This window comes from Callionymus lyra, chromosome 6, assembly GCF_982586985.1.
Source record: "Callionymus lyra chromosome 6, fCalLyr1.hap1.1, whole genome shotgun sequence".
NCBI classification, from domain to species: Eukaryota; Metazoa; Chordata; class Actinopteri; order Syngnathiformes; family Callionymidae; genus Callionymus; species Callionymus lyra.
In genome coordinates, this window is record NC_141823.1 from 27,613,544 (window position 1) to 27,631,566 (window position 18,023).

Genomic DNA, 18,023 nt, shown 5'->3' on the forward strand with positions numbered 1-18,023 from the left:
TTTGTTGGTACTGTTACAAGAAAGTATTTGGAAGAGTAAATTAAATGTTTTTGAGACCATGACTTGTATTAGAGGTCAGTCAAAGGTGAGGGTCATATTCCTGTTGCGCCCAATCCCATCAGCATTAATGATTCTACCTTTTAAATATATATATTTGGGCAAAACAACAGTCTTATCCTGAGCTCTCTCCTTATATTTTTATGTGGTCATAAACAACTGTGTGGTTGCTTTCGGTTACGGCTGTAATAATAAATATTTCTGAACTAATTCAGAAGCCCTTGTTGAATCCTTGGTTACTTAATGCAACAGGAAGCGATGGGTCCAGCATGAGAATGTGACCACCAGCTCAGATTTAGCTGAGTGCTTTTTTTCTACTGATGAATAATGAATGTGGATTAATGGATGTAGGTGTGTTGGTCCAGACCTGCGTGTCTGTCGAGTCAGGCTCAACCTCAGACGCTTCAACTGATACAGGGTCTGATTCTGGTTTGCATGTATTTGCACTGGTCTGAGAGAAAAGAATAAAACTATTTTCAGGCAAATTAAAATGTCTTTTTTTCTGTCTGTTGATATCAGTTGAACATAAAATTGAAACTGCAGATTTCTATTGACTCTGCATACTATTCAGGTAAGAGTTACTATGAATATTTAACACAAGTTTTAAATACAATCATTCATTTTTAACTTGTCCACCAAAGTCTCTCCAACGTATCCAGAATACGTTGGAGAGACTTTCCCTAAGGTCTCTTCCAAGTTGGACATAATCTGAACAAGGAATAGTCCACACTACCTTATTAAAATTTTGGGGACTTGATTTGTTATCTTGTATCCACACATTTTGAGACCATAGATGAGAGCAGGTACAAAAAAAGTTCATTTAGAGGTTCATCGTTTTAGCTCAGCTCTTTATTCAGCATTAGACCGATACAGGATAAACAATCCTACCCATCCATCCTTTAGTAATCCTGTAGTTTGTCTTTCATGTCATAAATTACTTGTTTATACTCCACCACACTCAATGTCTCTCACATAAACATCAGTCCATAAATTAATCCATACGTTCATAGGCCATTTTATGTTCGATCATTCCGAAATTACTCCCACCAGAAACCCGACCTCCATCGTCTCAGAGACGTGACCTTCAGGATTAATATATGAGTTGGTTTCACTCCAGGCTTTACATTGGAATGATTGACACGAGATCTTTGAAGCGCACACCTCCTTACACGAGCACTATTTACTTTCATCATACATACATTCGTTTTTATTTTTATATATGTCCACGTATTTGACTTGTTTCTAAAAATTTAGAAAGCTGAAGCAACAGTGACATCTCTTGGTCAACCATGGAAATGAACTCACATTTAAAAATGTTCATCTTCTTTATTTAAGCGTCTTGTTTAATATATAGTCAATGCACAATAAATAAATTTAACGAGAGAAAAACAAGCTTGACAACATTTGATAACACAATAAAAGCATGCCTGTAAAAAACAGAAGCAAATTAAAAACAGTGAAATGTATCTTAACTTTTAATTTGATCAGAAAAGAATGAATACAAAAAGTAATCCCATGAATGCACTGACTGTACGTAAACATTTTAGTAGTAATAACCTCAAACTAGTGTGAAGGAATGTGCAGTTCTGAGAAGAAAAACATTTTTTTTACCAGGAGTTTAAGCAGTTTGTCACGTGTAGGAAGTAAGAACACAGAACATGCTGTTACATGAGAGTCATGCTACTGTGATGAAAGGCACTCACCCTTACCTTAAGAGAGTTCTATGACAGAATTTGTCACTGACCCTGACTAACCATGCAAGGACAAACATATATCTTCTTATCGAAGATATTCACATAAACTGGACCACATGTTGCTTCTAAACATGTTTGTCTTATTGTGTCCACAAAAGTCCCCGTTATCAGTTCAGTTCTCATTTTAGCAACATTCTATAAAAGATGAATGAATATTTTGTAACCAAATATGTTTTCATCTGTGCAGCTTTCTGGAGTATTCCTGAGCTGCAGGTTACAGTTTAAGTCAAAAGTGGTCAAGTATGTGATGGCCAAGTCAAATAATGCTAACAATGCGTGTGTCTTCAGAAAATTCTTATTCATACACTTTTCAAAGAATTGCAATAATATTTATAATAAAAATAAAAACATTTGCCACAGATGAGTCGAGGGACCCTGTCCACTGCAGAAAGAATGGAAAAACTGAGCTTTCCAACTGCTTGGATTATGTTCAGGAGCAGACGTTGCCTACTGTGTACGAGATAACATCCCAGTGATTTACTTTTTATGGTCTGTTTTAAACCACTTTTGTTGCTTTGGCACGTTGATCCAAAATGTGTTTTACAGAAACCCATAGCCGATAGTACAAGTGTATTAAAAATTTGAGTCGCAGCATTTCTTCGACTTTATTGTGGATCAAAGGACCTCTCTAAACAAAGTTACCTACATTCATATTCTAACAGCAAGAGAAAAAGACACAATATCTCTGCTACTTGTGTGATTTCCCGCCTATTAGCTAAAGTGATATCATTGTCAAATAGATAACTGAACATAACGCATGATAAATAACACTTCAAATTTAAATCCAATATAATTTTCTTTCGTCGGCTTTTTCCTACTCCGCCAGAGGGCGCTATAGCGACATCAGAGAAAAAGTGATGTTCTTTGTTTGCAGGAGAGATAAACAGATTCATTTTGTTTAGTAGTTATCACGTTAATCTTGTTTTACATAAAAAAAACAACACTTTATAAAGAACAATTATTAACAGTGTGAGACTTTTTCCACAATAAAGACACACTGCTAACATTCACAAATTCTCGAGAATTTGGCATCCTATGGATCAGCAATGGAAGTCTACACTCAACCTTCTCCCATCATGTGGATCAAATCCCCAATTTCCCCGATGTGTTTTCTAGCAGTATTCCTCCCCTTGTGCATCCGGCAGGTCGTTCAGGTCCAGGAAGATAGAAGTGTTGGAAAGTTTGCGGCAATTGGATGAGAGATCGAGGAGCTCTTCGGCTGTGCTCGGCACCGAGCTGATGTACATGTCCCACACCTGCTCCGGAGAGTCCAGCTCCAACAGCTTTTGCTTGATCTTCAGGTTCTTCTCAATGTTCCTCCGCTTGTGCTTGAACTCCAGGATGGTTTTAGTGTAGCGATTGATGGTGGTGACGGATGACGCCATGCACGCTGTGAAGGAGCTCCAGGCTAATCTGGGAAGGACAAAAGTAACATAATGGTTTCATATATTTTCTGAAAGATGACATCTTTACTTGCATATCTAGCAAAGTCAACATAGTCCCATGACTTTGGAAGAAATATTTATAAGACAGTGGTGGACAATTACATGTCCTCAGGGGCTGTTGTGAGGGGGCATCAAGCAAAAATGTATAATATTTTTTTTCTGTCCTTTTTGTTTTTCGTTATGTGATTATATCTGCCCATGTTCCAATACTCACATGTACGACCAGCTGTAGTCCCACGTCTGAGGTTTCCAGTCCTCTGGGCCCAGACTGACAGTCAGCTGGAAGGCTGTGGTGAACATCATGTGGGCCACCATCCCCAGCAGGCCTGCGCATGGGATGTCATTTTAATTTTCAACCACTAGATGACAGTGATACATTGCTTTGAGGCTACGTGCACATTTGGCATTGTTTCCCGCTAAAATCAGAAAACCCATCACTAGATTGTTTTTTAAACATTCACCATCAAGCCAAGAAATACATTTTTAATATATAAGCATAAAATGATTCTTCTGTGGATTAGACTCTCTCTGTCATTGTAATGAAAACATGTGGTCATAGAACCCAGGGATAAGTAATTAGCACTGAACTCCTTATAGAGAAGGTTTATTTGAAAGAACTTTGAGGATACATAAAGGTCAGAACCTGATCTGTATGACACTAGACGGCTCAATCTACAATCAAGTAACAAAATAGGCTTATCTACAGAGCAACAGCATCTGTATAATTAGAAATGTAACAGCGGAGCTCTACTACAGCTCATGGATTTAACTTCATGTTCCTGAGTCAAACAACACTGGTAACTTGATTTTCATTTGATTTCTTGGAAACATAACATGTGTAATTGGCATTGCACATTTGATTTGACACTTTGGCCATCACAATGTTAAATGTTGCAGTGTATTTTGGGAATTTTAATACTAGATAATTATTGTATATAAGAACAATTATTAGATTGTAACTTAAATACATATATTTGATGTGATTTTTCTTCATTTTACTATGTCTATGTCTATTTTCTGTTTCAATATTGTTTTTTCAACGGTTATATTTATTCTTAATGCTAATTTAAGCATTATGAGTCCATGGAACATTTCCTTTTCTCTGGAATGTTTTCAAGTTTACCCTCAGCATCATTTGTTTGGGTAGTTTCAAAGGCTGCAGTGAGAAGAAAGAAAACGTGCACAGGGGATTGAAGAGGAGCTCCCTGATCACCTGTAACCAACAAGGGTACAGCCTTTTTTTTTTTATCCCTCAATTACTACACAATCCCCGCTTCTCTTTTCCTGCTACGGCAACATCCGAACATTTGAATTCCCATCTGATCCTTGTCAGGGCTCATGTTTATTCCTGCTGTTATCCCACTCATAGTATTACCATAATGCTATTCAGACCAAGCACGGCTTTGTGTCAGGATGAGCGTAACACTGTGAGCTCTAATTCATGTAGAAAAAAAATAATAAAATAAAGCAGGCCTGCGCTGCTCATGGAAGGTCGTGTTATTTCCAGCAAGTGTCCGTACAGGTTGTTTATTTTTAAGGTGCCAGAGTACTCAACAAGGACACAAGGAATAATGGAGAGAACAACATTGAAACAGACAAGAGCGGTAATTTAACCTTAAACATCCAACCTTGAGATATTCTACTTTAGGTTAAATTGGAAAAACTAGAGCTTATTTTAGAGAGTAACTGCTCTAAAATAATCTCAGTGGACAATAATGACTCTGCTCCTCTATCATCCACCTCAGTACCCCTGGGTAGACCTTACAGGAAAGGCTGAGAACAAGATTGCTAAAGGTATCTTGCCGGGATGCCAAACTTGTAAACAAGGGATAATTGGTCCACATTTTAGGCAAAAAATGTCAAATTCCTTACCAGTTACAGTTGAACTCACCCAGGCCTGTGCTTTATCATTGCTTTATAATTTTTTTTGAAAAAATGTCTTTGTGCTTTCTATACTTTTGAGTTTGAAGATCTCATCTCCATCTTTTACAGATGATGTAGTAATGTTGGTTTCATAAGGCCTGAACCTTCTGAACTCAGCGTTTGGATTCACTGCCCAATGTAAAACATCCAGATGAGACTTAGCCCGTCTAAATACGGGACAATGTTTCTCATTCAGAAAAAAAAGGCTGGAATATCCATTCCTGGTTGGAAGCAAGATGTAGCATCTTAGGGTCTTGTCCATGAGAGAGGGAGAAATTTAAGCCATGAGGTCTTTGTATTTGTCAGTTGTCATGAAGAAAGAGTTGAGCTTGAACGTGAAGCACTCGATTTACCAGTGGGTCTATGTTTCCATGATTTTTTCTCATCTCATACTGTAGGCTCAGGAGCTTTGCACAGTGGCTGAAAACAACAAATCGAGGTACAAGAAACCAAAATAAAAATGATCCATCTAGACTCTTTCTTGAAGTCGACAATGAGGGAGGCTAGTTAAAGCGGCCCTAAAAACTTTTTAGGATGACTCCTGAAAACCTACCTCTGGAGCTGTTTCGGGCATATTGCATGGAAGAGAGCTTGTGTAATACATGACAAATTATTCAAAGTATTAAACATAAATTGTATTTAAACGAAATAGAAACCTCAAGATCAATCCCAAAACTAGCCCTCAAATTAAGGAATGAGGGTCATTTGGGGACTTAGAAATGGGATTAATCTTAAAAGCAGATACCTCATCGAAGGTCGTCTATTACCGTTGACTGATAAGTCTGTTGACAACAACAGAACCTTCAAGAATGGCGCTAGCAGCATTGTTGAGTGAAGGCTTTAGGCATGTTTTTACGATTATCAGCTGCCAGACTAAGAAATATTTATCAGAGAAGAATTTTTTGACACATAGACATACTTCTGAATCAAACGCATGTATGAAGAATGTAGTCTTGTGCCTATAGATTTCTTAATGTAGGTTAACATTGTGAAATGGCAACGTTCAAAGAGAATTAAGAGCATTGATGATGATGATTAAACTTTTGCATACACTGTCACACTATTGACTACTTTTTAAAACGTCATTTAAAGTTTAGATTTTTAAAGAATTTAATCAAAGGGGTTCATTGTTTGACAGATGATGAGTAGTTTTACTGCTTTCTGCTTGCCACAACTTTTCCACAACATCCTCAACACTTTCCTTTTGATATTAGTGCCAAAGTCTGGCGGGAAACTCCTCTCTTCAGCCTTAGAAATGATTTTGCTAGCAGCTATCTCAGAAACGTCTACACACATTTGAAGGCATCAAAGACAGGACAATATGAAACAAACCCGGGTGAGCTTTGTGATTTTAATAACTGTATAAGTGTGTATTCTTCAGAACCATAACCAGCGGTCCCTTGGTTATTCATCTTAAAGAAAAAGTTACAAAACATGGTAAATGTAAATTAAATAAATAAAGGTTAATGCTGTCAGTCATCCACACCATAGAAGAAGTCAACTCACACAACGTTGCTGTGATACTTCAATCAATAGAAGAACTCTTATCGTTCTTTGAGTGCTTTCTTTATATCAGGGGGATTTTAGAGTTTGATGTTGCAGATCTGATAGCCAACGGGTCCCTCAATATAAAGTCCATTACAAGCACAATAAAGAACTTCTTATGAAGTGTTTCACAAGCTATAACGCAACAATAAAAGAGAATGAAATAATTATGTTTTATATTGTTCCTCCTTGCTTTAGCAGCTTTAAATGTTGAGATACAGACAATTGTAGGTGTAAAACTACAAGGAAATTCTTCTGAATAATGTGTCTGTGAATGAGGTTTTTGGAGGTATTTGGTAATCTGCTAACTGAATATTTATTTGAAAAGCCATAGGCCTTGATTCCAGTGAGGAAGTCTTAGTTAGCACTTTTCACTTCGGGTGAAGTGAGTTATTTTAGACCTTATTTTGTCTAATCAGAGTTAAGTAGCACTCAGTTACACCCTTGCACCTTAAGCAAATACAAAATGAAACAGCAAATAATCATCTGCTAAAATTACTATCAATCACACCTAAATATGTATGAAAGCTGAACTAACTTAGTATGGTGGTCAGAGAAGGTTTCATTAAACTTTGGGGAAATTTTAAGGCAGAGATTATATCAGAGGTAAATTATGGCGTCTGTCGCACATGTTAACACGATAGACAACAACATGCAACTGATGAAATATAGGGAATATTAAATAAAACGGAGTGTAGGAGATGTATCGCTTCTGACTTCGTATATCATGAAAGTTAAGCTAAACCAAACATCCATTGCATGCATTCCTTAAGCGAGAGTGGTTCCAAAAACCTTTTACCCATCATACATCTCTTTAAACTATCCGCGATGTTCATATATTTGATAAGATTAAATGACCAACTCACTCTGTTTCCGGTGTGGTTAAAATCTGTGTACAGTTCTGTTAGCAGATCCGTGTTTTGATCCTTGAGGGTTTGAATGGCCTATATTAACAAATTACAAATTATTTTCACATCATCAAGTGAATTTTTTATAATCGTGTGACCTGAAGATAATTATTGTTTAAGACTTTATGATGTAACAGGAACCAATTATACAATGTAAATTGGAAAAACATTTGTCAAGCCATCTAAATGATTTGAAAATTCGAAATAGTTTTCTTGATGGCAGAACAAACCTGACACAAAAGGTTTAGGTATATGGGAGTAATAGAAGATTACTTGTTGGGAATTTAAATGTAGAAAATAATAAATGGGATAATATAAGTACAAAAATGTATACCTGCAGAAGGGCCGGTGTAAGATAAGCAGCAATGCCATCAAATGAAGCAACAGCATTTGTTCGCAAAACAAAATAAAGTCTCCAAGTGACTCGTCCCACAATATGTTTAAATCTTTGTTTTTTTTAATCATGATTGGCCCAATTGCATCGTCTATCCTAGTGAATCACACAAAGCAGCAGGTTACTAATGACTCACTCAGACTATATTTTATTACTCAACATTGAATACAAATCTTTGTTTGAGTGCTGCTGGGAAATATGCAAATGAAATTTGCGTAGACAATCATATTTGTATTCTGCACTGCTGCACATGTGAATAGATTAATACATAAAATTACACACTAATGGTAGTATTGCTCTGACATTTATGATCTATTAGTCATTCAGCCTTGGCTCAAAAGGAGAGTAGTGATTGTGCCTTCCTTTCAAATCAGTCCAACAGAGACTCAATCATTCTCTCTGAATGCACCTCCAGGTTTAGCGAGCTGCATGGGAGTTCTTTTGCAACCCTGACCTACAGTAAACATGTCCTATATCACCAGTGTATTCAGATAAACATTCAGAAGAAGGAGCCCTGTCTATCCTCTGCATCTGCTCATAACATCCGCATCATTTATTGCCTATGCTGCTTCTTGCACACTTTAAAGGGGGTCTGAAGCTTACAAAGTGAAAATAGATGTTCTGTTGGCATCATATATATATATACATATACTGTATATTCGCCTGATTTTGTAGAACAAAACATCAGCCCATTGCTACATGCGTGGTCAGGTTGACTCCTTAAGGCTTAAATACCAATAATAATAATAATATTGGCCACATCCCCAGTAGGAAGACAAGTAAACAGACATGTCATTTTCAAGGCCTTCAACATTTTCTGAACATGCAACCCTGACCTACCTTCTGTTGTGCCGCAGAAGAATACAAATAATGTTTTTATCATCTAGTGACTTCTGTACATGTGAGCTCAGTAGGATAATTAGCTTTTTACATCTACAAGCTTTGAGAGACCCATGGAATTTAAAGGATGTACACAAATTGTTTATAAAAATTCTCACACATGCAGCTTTTTCAGATGAGATTGAATCAACTTAACCCTGAAAACCTCTCAACCGGGTCTCAGGGTGAGGGTGACCCGGCGGTCTGAAAATAAATGTGTTTATGATATCGCTTGTGTCGTCTCTGGGTCAAGGTGAACCACATCCACTACTGCATATGTATTTATGGAAGCCAGGGAGGTCTTTTGTTATTTTGGCATTTTGGTATATGCAGCCATCCTGACAAGCCACCATATGCTTTCAGACACTGAACATTTCAAAGGATTGTGAAATTGTATATTTATTGTGGCACATGCTATGATGTGAGAGAGACCCAGATGTTTGAGTGCCATCTTGATTCATGTTTTCTTTTGTGTGAATATCTGAGTACACTCAGAACATATCGTATTTAGTTAGCTCTCTTTCTGGCTCTACCTCTAAATAATGCAACACCACTATTAATAATTATTGTCTTATTTTAGACTGTTTAGTGCTACCTATCACTCCTTTAAATCTTTGGTAAGTGTTTATGTTAGCTCAGGTGTCTTTAATCATCCTGATTTCAAATATGTAATATCATGAAGCTACTTCCAAATGTAATATCAAAGCTTGATTCTTTTCACCAGTGAAATTTAGAATAGGATCTACATGGTGCATCGAAATTCACAATTCGGTAAACATACTTTACTGTCATACGTCAACATTCCCCTTAAACAGCTTCCTCAGAGTCGGAAGCACTTCTGTGTGACACAATAGATCAAACGTGAAACACAAAGAACCCAAGCAGACGTCCAGTAGTTAGCCCTGCGGCTCTTTCACACGACCCCTCGATCATCTCAGGTGTGTAAGTGGACCGGTGCAAGTCATTGTTGTAGAGAAGAGTGTGGCACACTTTTGATTTAATGCCCACGGTGTCGTGGAGGGTTCATTTTCACAGAGTGGATTAGAGGGAAGGTCACCACTAAGTCCTCCACAGAGAGAGAGGGAGGCTGCCGGCGCGCGGTAAGTCCGCACAGAAGCTGGCAGTGACCTGGATATGTTGAGAGAGAAACACCAGAGACAAGAGAACTCTGGAAATGTATTAGCCTGCCAAAATAAAACCATTAGACTTCCCATCCTTTTGTTCCCGTCTAATCCGCACCATGGTTTCTATCAGTGGCTTCGGCCCCCGGCGGACTTTACTAAGCATCACTTGAGTCTGAGGTTGAAATGTAGAAAAGTAAAAAAAAAAGTTTTTTAACGGGTTTGCCACAGTAACTGAGTTGTAGAAAATACTGAGGGCGATTTTGGTTATTAAATAATTACATTAATTGTTAAAATTACATTTCTCTTTATGTTTGAAGCTTCTGAATAGGAAGTTTTTCCCCCTTATATGCCTGTGTTGATAAGGCCTCATGATACAGCATCAGTTGTTGATACACTCCTGTATCGTGAAGAAGTGTCTTCATTTTAAAAAGCCAATAGATGGCACTTTTTGCATTATTATATTTGTCTCCGATCTATTTACTCAATGAAACCTGGCAGCATTTTCATAGAGAGCCATCTGGTGGCCTTTCAAAGGTAACTGCGTAATGATACAGCATCAAACAACTGATGCTGTTTTATATACCAATCACTAATGCCTGTGTATGTGCTTCCTACATTGCAAACATTGCTAACAGTTTTAGCAGATTCCTTGTATTGATGTGAAGAGACAATAGGTATATCAAAAGGAAAAGAAGAAGCTGAGAAGACTGAAGCTTCTTCTTCCTCCTGGCATCACTGAGATATTCTATCTCTCCCTTAACAGCCTCTCCACACCTTCCATGGCAGCCTCAGGGACCGTGTTAAAGTCAGATGAAGCAGAAAGTGGCTTGTTCCTCCATCAAGTGCAGCCAGAGCAGGTGCAGGTAGGATCAGAGTACATTTTCTCCAATATTATTTTTCTGATTCACTCTGTCCAGTCATAGCTGGAGTTTGTGCTTTTTACATACCTTTTTAACGTAAGGTTTGTGAAGGCGACCAAAATTAATGATCATATTTTATGAATTAATGTTCTTATTTATCTATCTTACAATTGAGCTTGTGTCCAACCAGCAACTATTATTTGATTCTATTTTATTTACACTTTTTCACAGGTTTCTGTAGGTAAATTGAAATTTATCTTCAGAATAATACTGTATATTTGACATATTTAGCTTATGGTTGTGATCACCAGCACTGGTTCACAGTAATGTTTCAATTTGGCACGTGAAGGAATGTGAAGGCAGTAAACAGTGTGACAAAGGTAGAAGATGTGCTGCAGATATATGCAAGTCAAAATAACCACAAACAGAATTTTCCTTTGGTGTCCAAGCTAAAATTGTAAAATGTTAGAAAATTACTTTTTCTTTTTCTTTTCTTTAATTTACATAGTGACAAAGGGAGTAAAAAAGGACAACACAGGGTTATAACAGTATTTGGTCCGTCCTGTGGTGAGGTATACCTTGTCCATTATTGTTGTGGTAAATTAAATATTGGACCTGATAGAATGAGAGCTGCACATTTATATATGTTTAAGTTAGGCATCTCTGTATCATTTCACAAAGATCGATTGTGAGGTTTCAATGTTTAATATTTATATTGTTACTATACTACTGGTGCAGATCTAGTACCCTGCAAGAGCATGCGATAATGCAACTGTAGCAAGGAGAAACTGCCTCTAGGCTGCATTAGATTAATATTTTTAATAACAGTGAAGAACCAACCTGATAGCACAGTGAATATGGCAGCGAAGGCGTTGAGCTTGAGGCCGTCGATAACATTTCCAAACTGACAGACCTCTATCGACATGAGGATGCCCCCGGTGGCCAGCAGGAGGATGTACAGGCACTCGGCAACGATGCAAAGCCACAGCACCCCTGAGGAGAAACTTGGTGTTATCAAAGCTGGGTCTTGTCGTGTGGGGGTTGGGCAGATATGCTTGGGTGAATGATGGAGGAGATGCAGCGAGCCAGAGATGGAGAATATGGGTGAACAAGGGCAAATGGAGGGTGAGGGAGTAGAGAAGTAGTGCGAGGGGGGGGGGGAATGGAAGATGTTAAAGGTAGACCACTGACCCCCATCATGCATGTCATTAACCTTCAGAGTCAGTTGAAGGACATTGAATCCACCTAGAGACAACCGATTCAGAGATCGGGCTGCTAAATATCTGTGGGCCTGTACTGTGTGTACAACCCTCTGGGGGAGATTTCATCACCTGGAGTTCACAACAGCCTGCATTATTAAAAACAGAAAATGAGAGCAGACATTTCAAGTGGTTTATAATAATTGACAAAAGCCTCCAAACAAAGAAATGTGTTTGAGTTACTGAGTATATATTTTTTGCCTAGTACTGCTGATTGGGATTGTTTTCTGCTCTCATGACTATATAGAGACACTTAAATTATGAGAGAATACTTTAATCAGATTTTCAAGCTACATTTGAATACTTACCATTGATAACTGGAGATCTTTGAGTACCTCATCAGACAGATCGTTAGATCTATTCATTTGACAAGCCTAGCTATTTATTATTAATTAATCATTGTCATCTCTTTTTAAATGATACAGCCAAAAAAGCAACTTTTGAATACAAAACTTTACTTATACAGTTTGCCAACTTATAGTGTTAAGTGTCGAAGTTAAAAGTAAAAAAAAACAATTAAGTGTCATGAGTGATTTTAATTTTTCAGCAGAGAAATGAACTTGTTAAATCCTTTATTTTACTAGTGAAGTTGTAATAGAGACTGCAAAGCTCTAACAATGCACACAAACAACATGTGCATTGTTTACAAAACAATATAAATACTTTTGTATTTCAGAGATCAGTTTCTTTATGTCATCTTCCCAGTAAGTTCAAATAGGAAATTAAATTAAAACAGTTTGGTGGTCACATGATACACATACAGACAAAGTTATGTAGTGAAGAATATGGTTAAAATAATAGTTCGATATTTCTACTACAGGAGTCATAATTGTTCAAAGTTAAATCAATCATTACAGAAAATAAGTTTTTGAAGGTCAAATATTACTAAAGGCTGCTTTACAGTTTTTCTCAGTTGCTTTGGTGCTTTTCTCAGATCAGAATGCAGGTTATCCACTAGGTTTTGCAGTTTGCACTTATTGTTTTGAGAAATGCACTGAACTGTTGTTCAAATGCTCACTGATGTTCGCGACTGAGAAAAACTGTAATATTAGATTCAGTCAGTCTTTCAGTGTTAGTAAAATAACCCCAAACACTAAAGAACATATTTCAATTCAAGTTCCATGGAATGTTGATAAAGGGACAGAAAAACTCATTTTTAGATCTACCAAACTTTAAAGAAACCGTCATTCTCTGTGCTGTAACATTTCTGTGTGGTGTAAAGTTTGGGAATCATACTGCCACTGGCTGTTCCATTAAGGTTGTGGCTTAAAAAGGACAATGTCCAGATAAAACGGGCAATAATGTTTTGGGTATAACTTTATATAGGTAACTGAAGGTTTTCTTTCTGCACTTTATCATGAATTCAACTATAATGTTCCCATAAATTACTCTGTCTGAAGGACATAACTCCCATATTAAGATTCAGACATTTGACTCTAGGTGAGATCTTTTAGAAAATCAATATACTGTATACATTAACACTCTCAGGTTTGACACCGAGGTTCTCCAGATTTTGGAAATGTGAGTGAATGGAGAAATCATTTTAAACAATTAAAAGGTTTCTTTAATTAAAAAAAAATGGATTCAAGCTCTGACATTGGTAGTGGAAGGTGCACAGTCTTTGATCTCGAACAATTATGATGCTCATTGTGAAAATTATTATAGATGTTGTGGGTACATACCTATCTTCTTCAGCTACACAAAACTTATTAAAGTGGATGAGTATCACAGCTAAATATTGGAAGCTATCTTAGATGAAAAAATGCTAAATACAAGAAATTATTGATTATTTGAATCCTGTTCCTGGAGCTTCACTCATCAGGGAATAATGGGAAACATCGAAAAGATCGAGTCAAAGAGGCGTACTATTATTACTGTCATCAGACAATTATATCCGTACAAAGCAGAGGTAACTGAGAAATCACAGCTCTTATTGTGGGCAATCTTTTTTTCATGATTATCTAAATCAGAGGTTGGAAAGTTAAATTACCAAACAACTACATCATAAAATGTGACTGTAATGAGAGACAAGCGAGCCAAAATTACAAAGTGATCCAGAAAAAATAATGAAAAAGCCTTATGAGGGCCACATAAATACCATTAGGATATATATCCTTAGGATTAGAAATAAGTGTATCTCACTGTGACATTGTTTGTTTTGCGAATACACAAACAAACCAAGATACAGATCAGACTTTTCTTTGTAATTTCCTGTGTGATGGAGACAGTCTTCATCTGACCATCAGCAGAGCTCATAGACGCTGACATCAGTCATGTCCACTATATTAATAAAATAACCTGCCGCTCTCACGGACGTGGACTGCTTGTGCCAGTGGCTTGGGCTTTGTTTTGATGTGTAGAAACAAATGACCTAAAGTTGACCTAAAGAGATTTCTTCCCCTAACAAACCAATAATTTGTTGTATACAAAGAAAGCAGGCAGAAGTCGCTGATGAATTCAAGAATCTCGTGCAGGTTTTAGTGTGATGGGTGGTTGACAGGAGTCAGTTTGAGCTTCAAAACAACGTACCTCTTTCATTTGACGGAGCAACATAGAGGAAGCTTCGGCAGTTTTCACCTGCAAGCAAAACATGTAAAATGTATAAACTACAATTTAAAGCAGCAGAGGATTGGAGAGAAAAAAAAACAGGGTGACACAATTTTTGATTCACATGACAAGGCGTACAATAATCTTTTTGGGGAATTGGAAATTACAACCCAATAAGGCAATACAGCAAACAAATTGTCAGCCTAAAAGAAGATACTGTTGTTAAGGAAAAACAATCATGTTTTAAAGTCCAAGTTGCAAGAGAACAAGTGGAAGAAGAAAAAAAAGGTCATAAAGGGATAATAAAAAATCATGGTATATAGGCTGCGAGAGAATACTGTAATTTTATGTGATCTGAATTAAGCATCACTGATGCTTACCCGTCCTTTTCCAACATGCATTGTATTAGAAATAAAGCTCATTTGTGTTTGAAATGGTTTACCTAAACACTGCATACAATGTGCACATTGTATCTGTGATGTCATCTGTTTCTGAACAACGGATTTCAATCCAATCATAGGTCGCTGACATATTGGAAATGTAATTTTCTGGTTCAGGCAGATTCGGGTCGAGCAGGCTGAATTATGAATGGGCAATAAAACCCTGGTCATTTAGTTGAGGCTATGGCGGCTAATAAATGATCACTTGTCAGTCAAGTAAACCACGCCTACTATTATGCAAATTGAATGGAAATAATAAAAGGGGATTGAATAAAAGAGGAAATGTTATAAAAGTACAGTCTGTGATGATAGTGAAACAAGTATTTAAGATCGTGTTTTGAGCTTAGCTGTAATTATGCACTTCCACCTTGGATTCACTTTGAAATACCTGATGTTGCCCCATGTATTCACATAAACAAAATAATGACTCAGCATGGGCTGTTTGTCACAGATTTTTTGCGACACAGTCTTGAAAGGTGAGTAAGCGAATTAAATGATTGTCTCCGGTCTGTCTCCATGTGACCATTCAGCAACATTAATTCAAATAATTCACCATCAATCGTCATTCGAGATGACCAAATTCATCTCTTCAGACGACACAAACAGACTTCAGAATTCCTGTTTTGATTCCCTAAGTGGACCATCAGTGGATTAGGCATAACATTTCCTTCGTCAATGAGGACATTTTATACTTTAGAATAACGTTCTCATTCTAAACGAGGAAAGTAAAAGGATTGGAGAAGAAAAGAAAATAGATGTAAAGATCAAAGTAATATTAAGAATATGAGGGCTGTAAATTCAGACACATATTTCTCATTTCTATTCCAAGGAGGCACAGGTGGCACATCTCATTTGGCTTTATGCTTTGATCCAATCAAGCAAATCTAGGGATATGACACTGAAATTTACTGATGTCCTTAACTCGAGTCACAAAATCCTTTGAATCATCTCATCAGTATTATACTGTTTTCGTAGAAGTGCTAGAGCCTCAATTTTTGGAATGTGGTTGATATGATTATGAACAATTTTTGTGTAAGTTGTTGTTGACTTCGAAAGAGAGGAGGGTGTATTAAAAGTGATGATGTTGGCCTTAGATGTTAAAAAGTGGAATAAAAGTTTATAACAATAGATGTTTTAATTGGTCTTCTTCAGTTAAAAAGTTACCATGATAACTGTCTGTACAAATATAATTACCTGCAACCAAATATCACATTCAAATTTAATTGACAATTGACAGATGACATTTTCTGGCATTCTTCCTCATTGACATTCTTTTAGGTTTTTGCAGGAAACATGACAGATGATAGATGATGTTACACAAATCAATGTTATCCAATGATTTGTGCCGCTATGTTTAACAGATGGATAAAACCTCCTTAAGCAGCTGTTTCAGTAGCTCTACCCTGGGTAACTGACCTATGACTGAGCAACTTAGCTGCTTTGAATAAATCATCCAAAATAAATCTATTTTCTAATTAATTTCAGGCAAAATAATTGAGACAAGAGATTAAAACGTACTTTAAAAACCCATACAGAGAATACAGACCGATTGACAAAATAAGAGGAGCTTTGATGAATGAAACTGTTAAAACTATGTTATATTTTGGACTAAAAAAATACAAAAATATTAGAATTTATAATTAATTTTTGATACGTTTAGAAAAGAGAAAGTTCAAGTTGAAATGAACGAAAGAAGAATATTTAATGAAACGTTAAGACCAAACATTTAATCTCAGGATGGATTATTTTTTAAAGAGGATTCTGAATAATTTATTTGGGTTTCTGTTTTGTGACAAAGAGATCTAAACAACATTAGTATAAAGGAGATTACATGGCTCCGGTTGCGCCTTGCGCGCACGGCTGACCCGCGCGTCCTGAACCCGGGGCTCCGGCGAGAACACCTACCGGTCATGTTGATGTTCTGCTCGCAGGAGAACCAGATGCCGGTGTGGAACTTCCTCATCACGTACTTGTCCTCCCCGGTCTCCCAGATGTACTGGACCAGGCGCGTATCGTTCAGGTTGGAGCTGTTGAAGCGGATGCAGAAGGACTGCTTGGTGGTCACGGGTCCGGTGCAGAAGGGCTTGACCACTTTCCGGGTCCCCTCGCACCAGTAGCTGGAGGTCAGCGCGGACACGGCCAAGAAAAGAGCCACGAAGTTTAAGGTGAGCGCCAGAGAGCCTCTCCTCCGCCGGTCGATCCCCATCGCGGCGCCCGGAGCGAGCGGAGCTTCGGAACTTAATCCCGCCGTGTCGGACCGAAGACGAAGGTGACTGGACCTCCTCAAAGCCTCATGATCTCCTTCTTCTTCTCCATAGATCCGTGGCCACTTATCTCACTGAGAGTGTCCCTAACTGCTGGAGCTCCTCTCTCATCTGTGGCCGCTCCAACTGAGGCTCCCTCTTTATACCCGACCTGCACGCACACACCAACAACACACACCAGCGCACATTACATGCATCACTGTTTTACGAGGAGGAACCCGAAATTAAAGCTGCTATTTTACATTTTTATTTACAGATCATGTTGTTGCAATCATAATGAAGCAAAACTAAATGCAAACTTGCTCATGGATATGTATCTTTAAGGCTGGGTTTGATTCTAAATATGATCAATGTGATACAATTATGGACTTAAATTTTTATTGAAATTGAAAATGGCTGGAGAAAAGAAAAAACAAGTCTGAAAAAACAAGATCAGAATAGAAAAAAAGTTGACATAGCAAATGTATCTCAAAACACATAAATAAATGAACTATGAATTATTTTTCCATTATTATGTGGTTACATCCATTTATATATATATTATGACTATATAACTGGTTTAGTCTGATGTTAAATTACAATTTTGAAATGAAAAGGATCTATCAGATAAAATATAAAAAAATC

The 18,023-nt window shown here is 37.3% G+C and overlaps 1 protein-coding gene across 1 annotated transcript; it reads right to left on the reverse strand.

The window, feature by feature from the left end:
* Window positions 1-1,246: 1,246 nt before the first annotated feature.
* gsg1l2b (gsg1-like 2b) lies at window positions 1,247-17,429 on the reverse strand. Its single transcript, XM_087793454.1, has 5 exons — window positions 17,041-17,429; window positions 14,678-14,725; window positions 11,730-11,882; window positions 3,471-3,582; window positions 1,247-3,224 (listed from the first exon to the last, which is right to left on the reverse strand). Exons 1-5 carry the CDS (start codon window positions 17,339-17,341, stop codon window positions 2,924-2,926), a joined length of 915 nt encoding a protein of 304 aa, XP_087649580.1. The 5' UTR covers window positions 17,342-17,429; the 3' UTR covers window positions 1,247-2,923.
* Window positions 17,430-18,023: the final 594 nt, after the last annotated feature.

Excerpts from the sequence above, each read along its gene's own strand:
- gsg1l2b (XM_087793454.1), bottom strand. The coding sequence starts at position 17,341 with ATGGGGATCGACCGGCGGAGGAGAGGCTCTCTGGCGCTCACCTTAAAC. Across the intron at positions 11,883-14,677 it reads TGCTCCGTCAAATGAAAGAG|GGGTGCTGTGGCTTTGCATC; the intron begins GTACGTTGTTTT and ends GTTTCTCCTCAG. Across the intron at positions 3,583-11,729 it reads CATATTCACTGTGCTATCAG|GCCTGCTGGGGATGGTGGCC; the intron begins GTTGGTTCTTCA and ends TCCCATGCGCAG.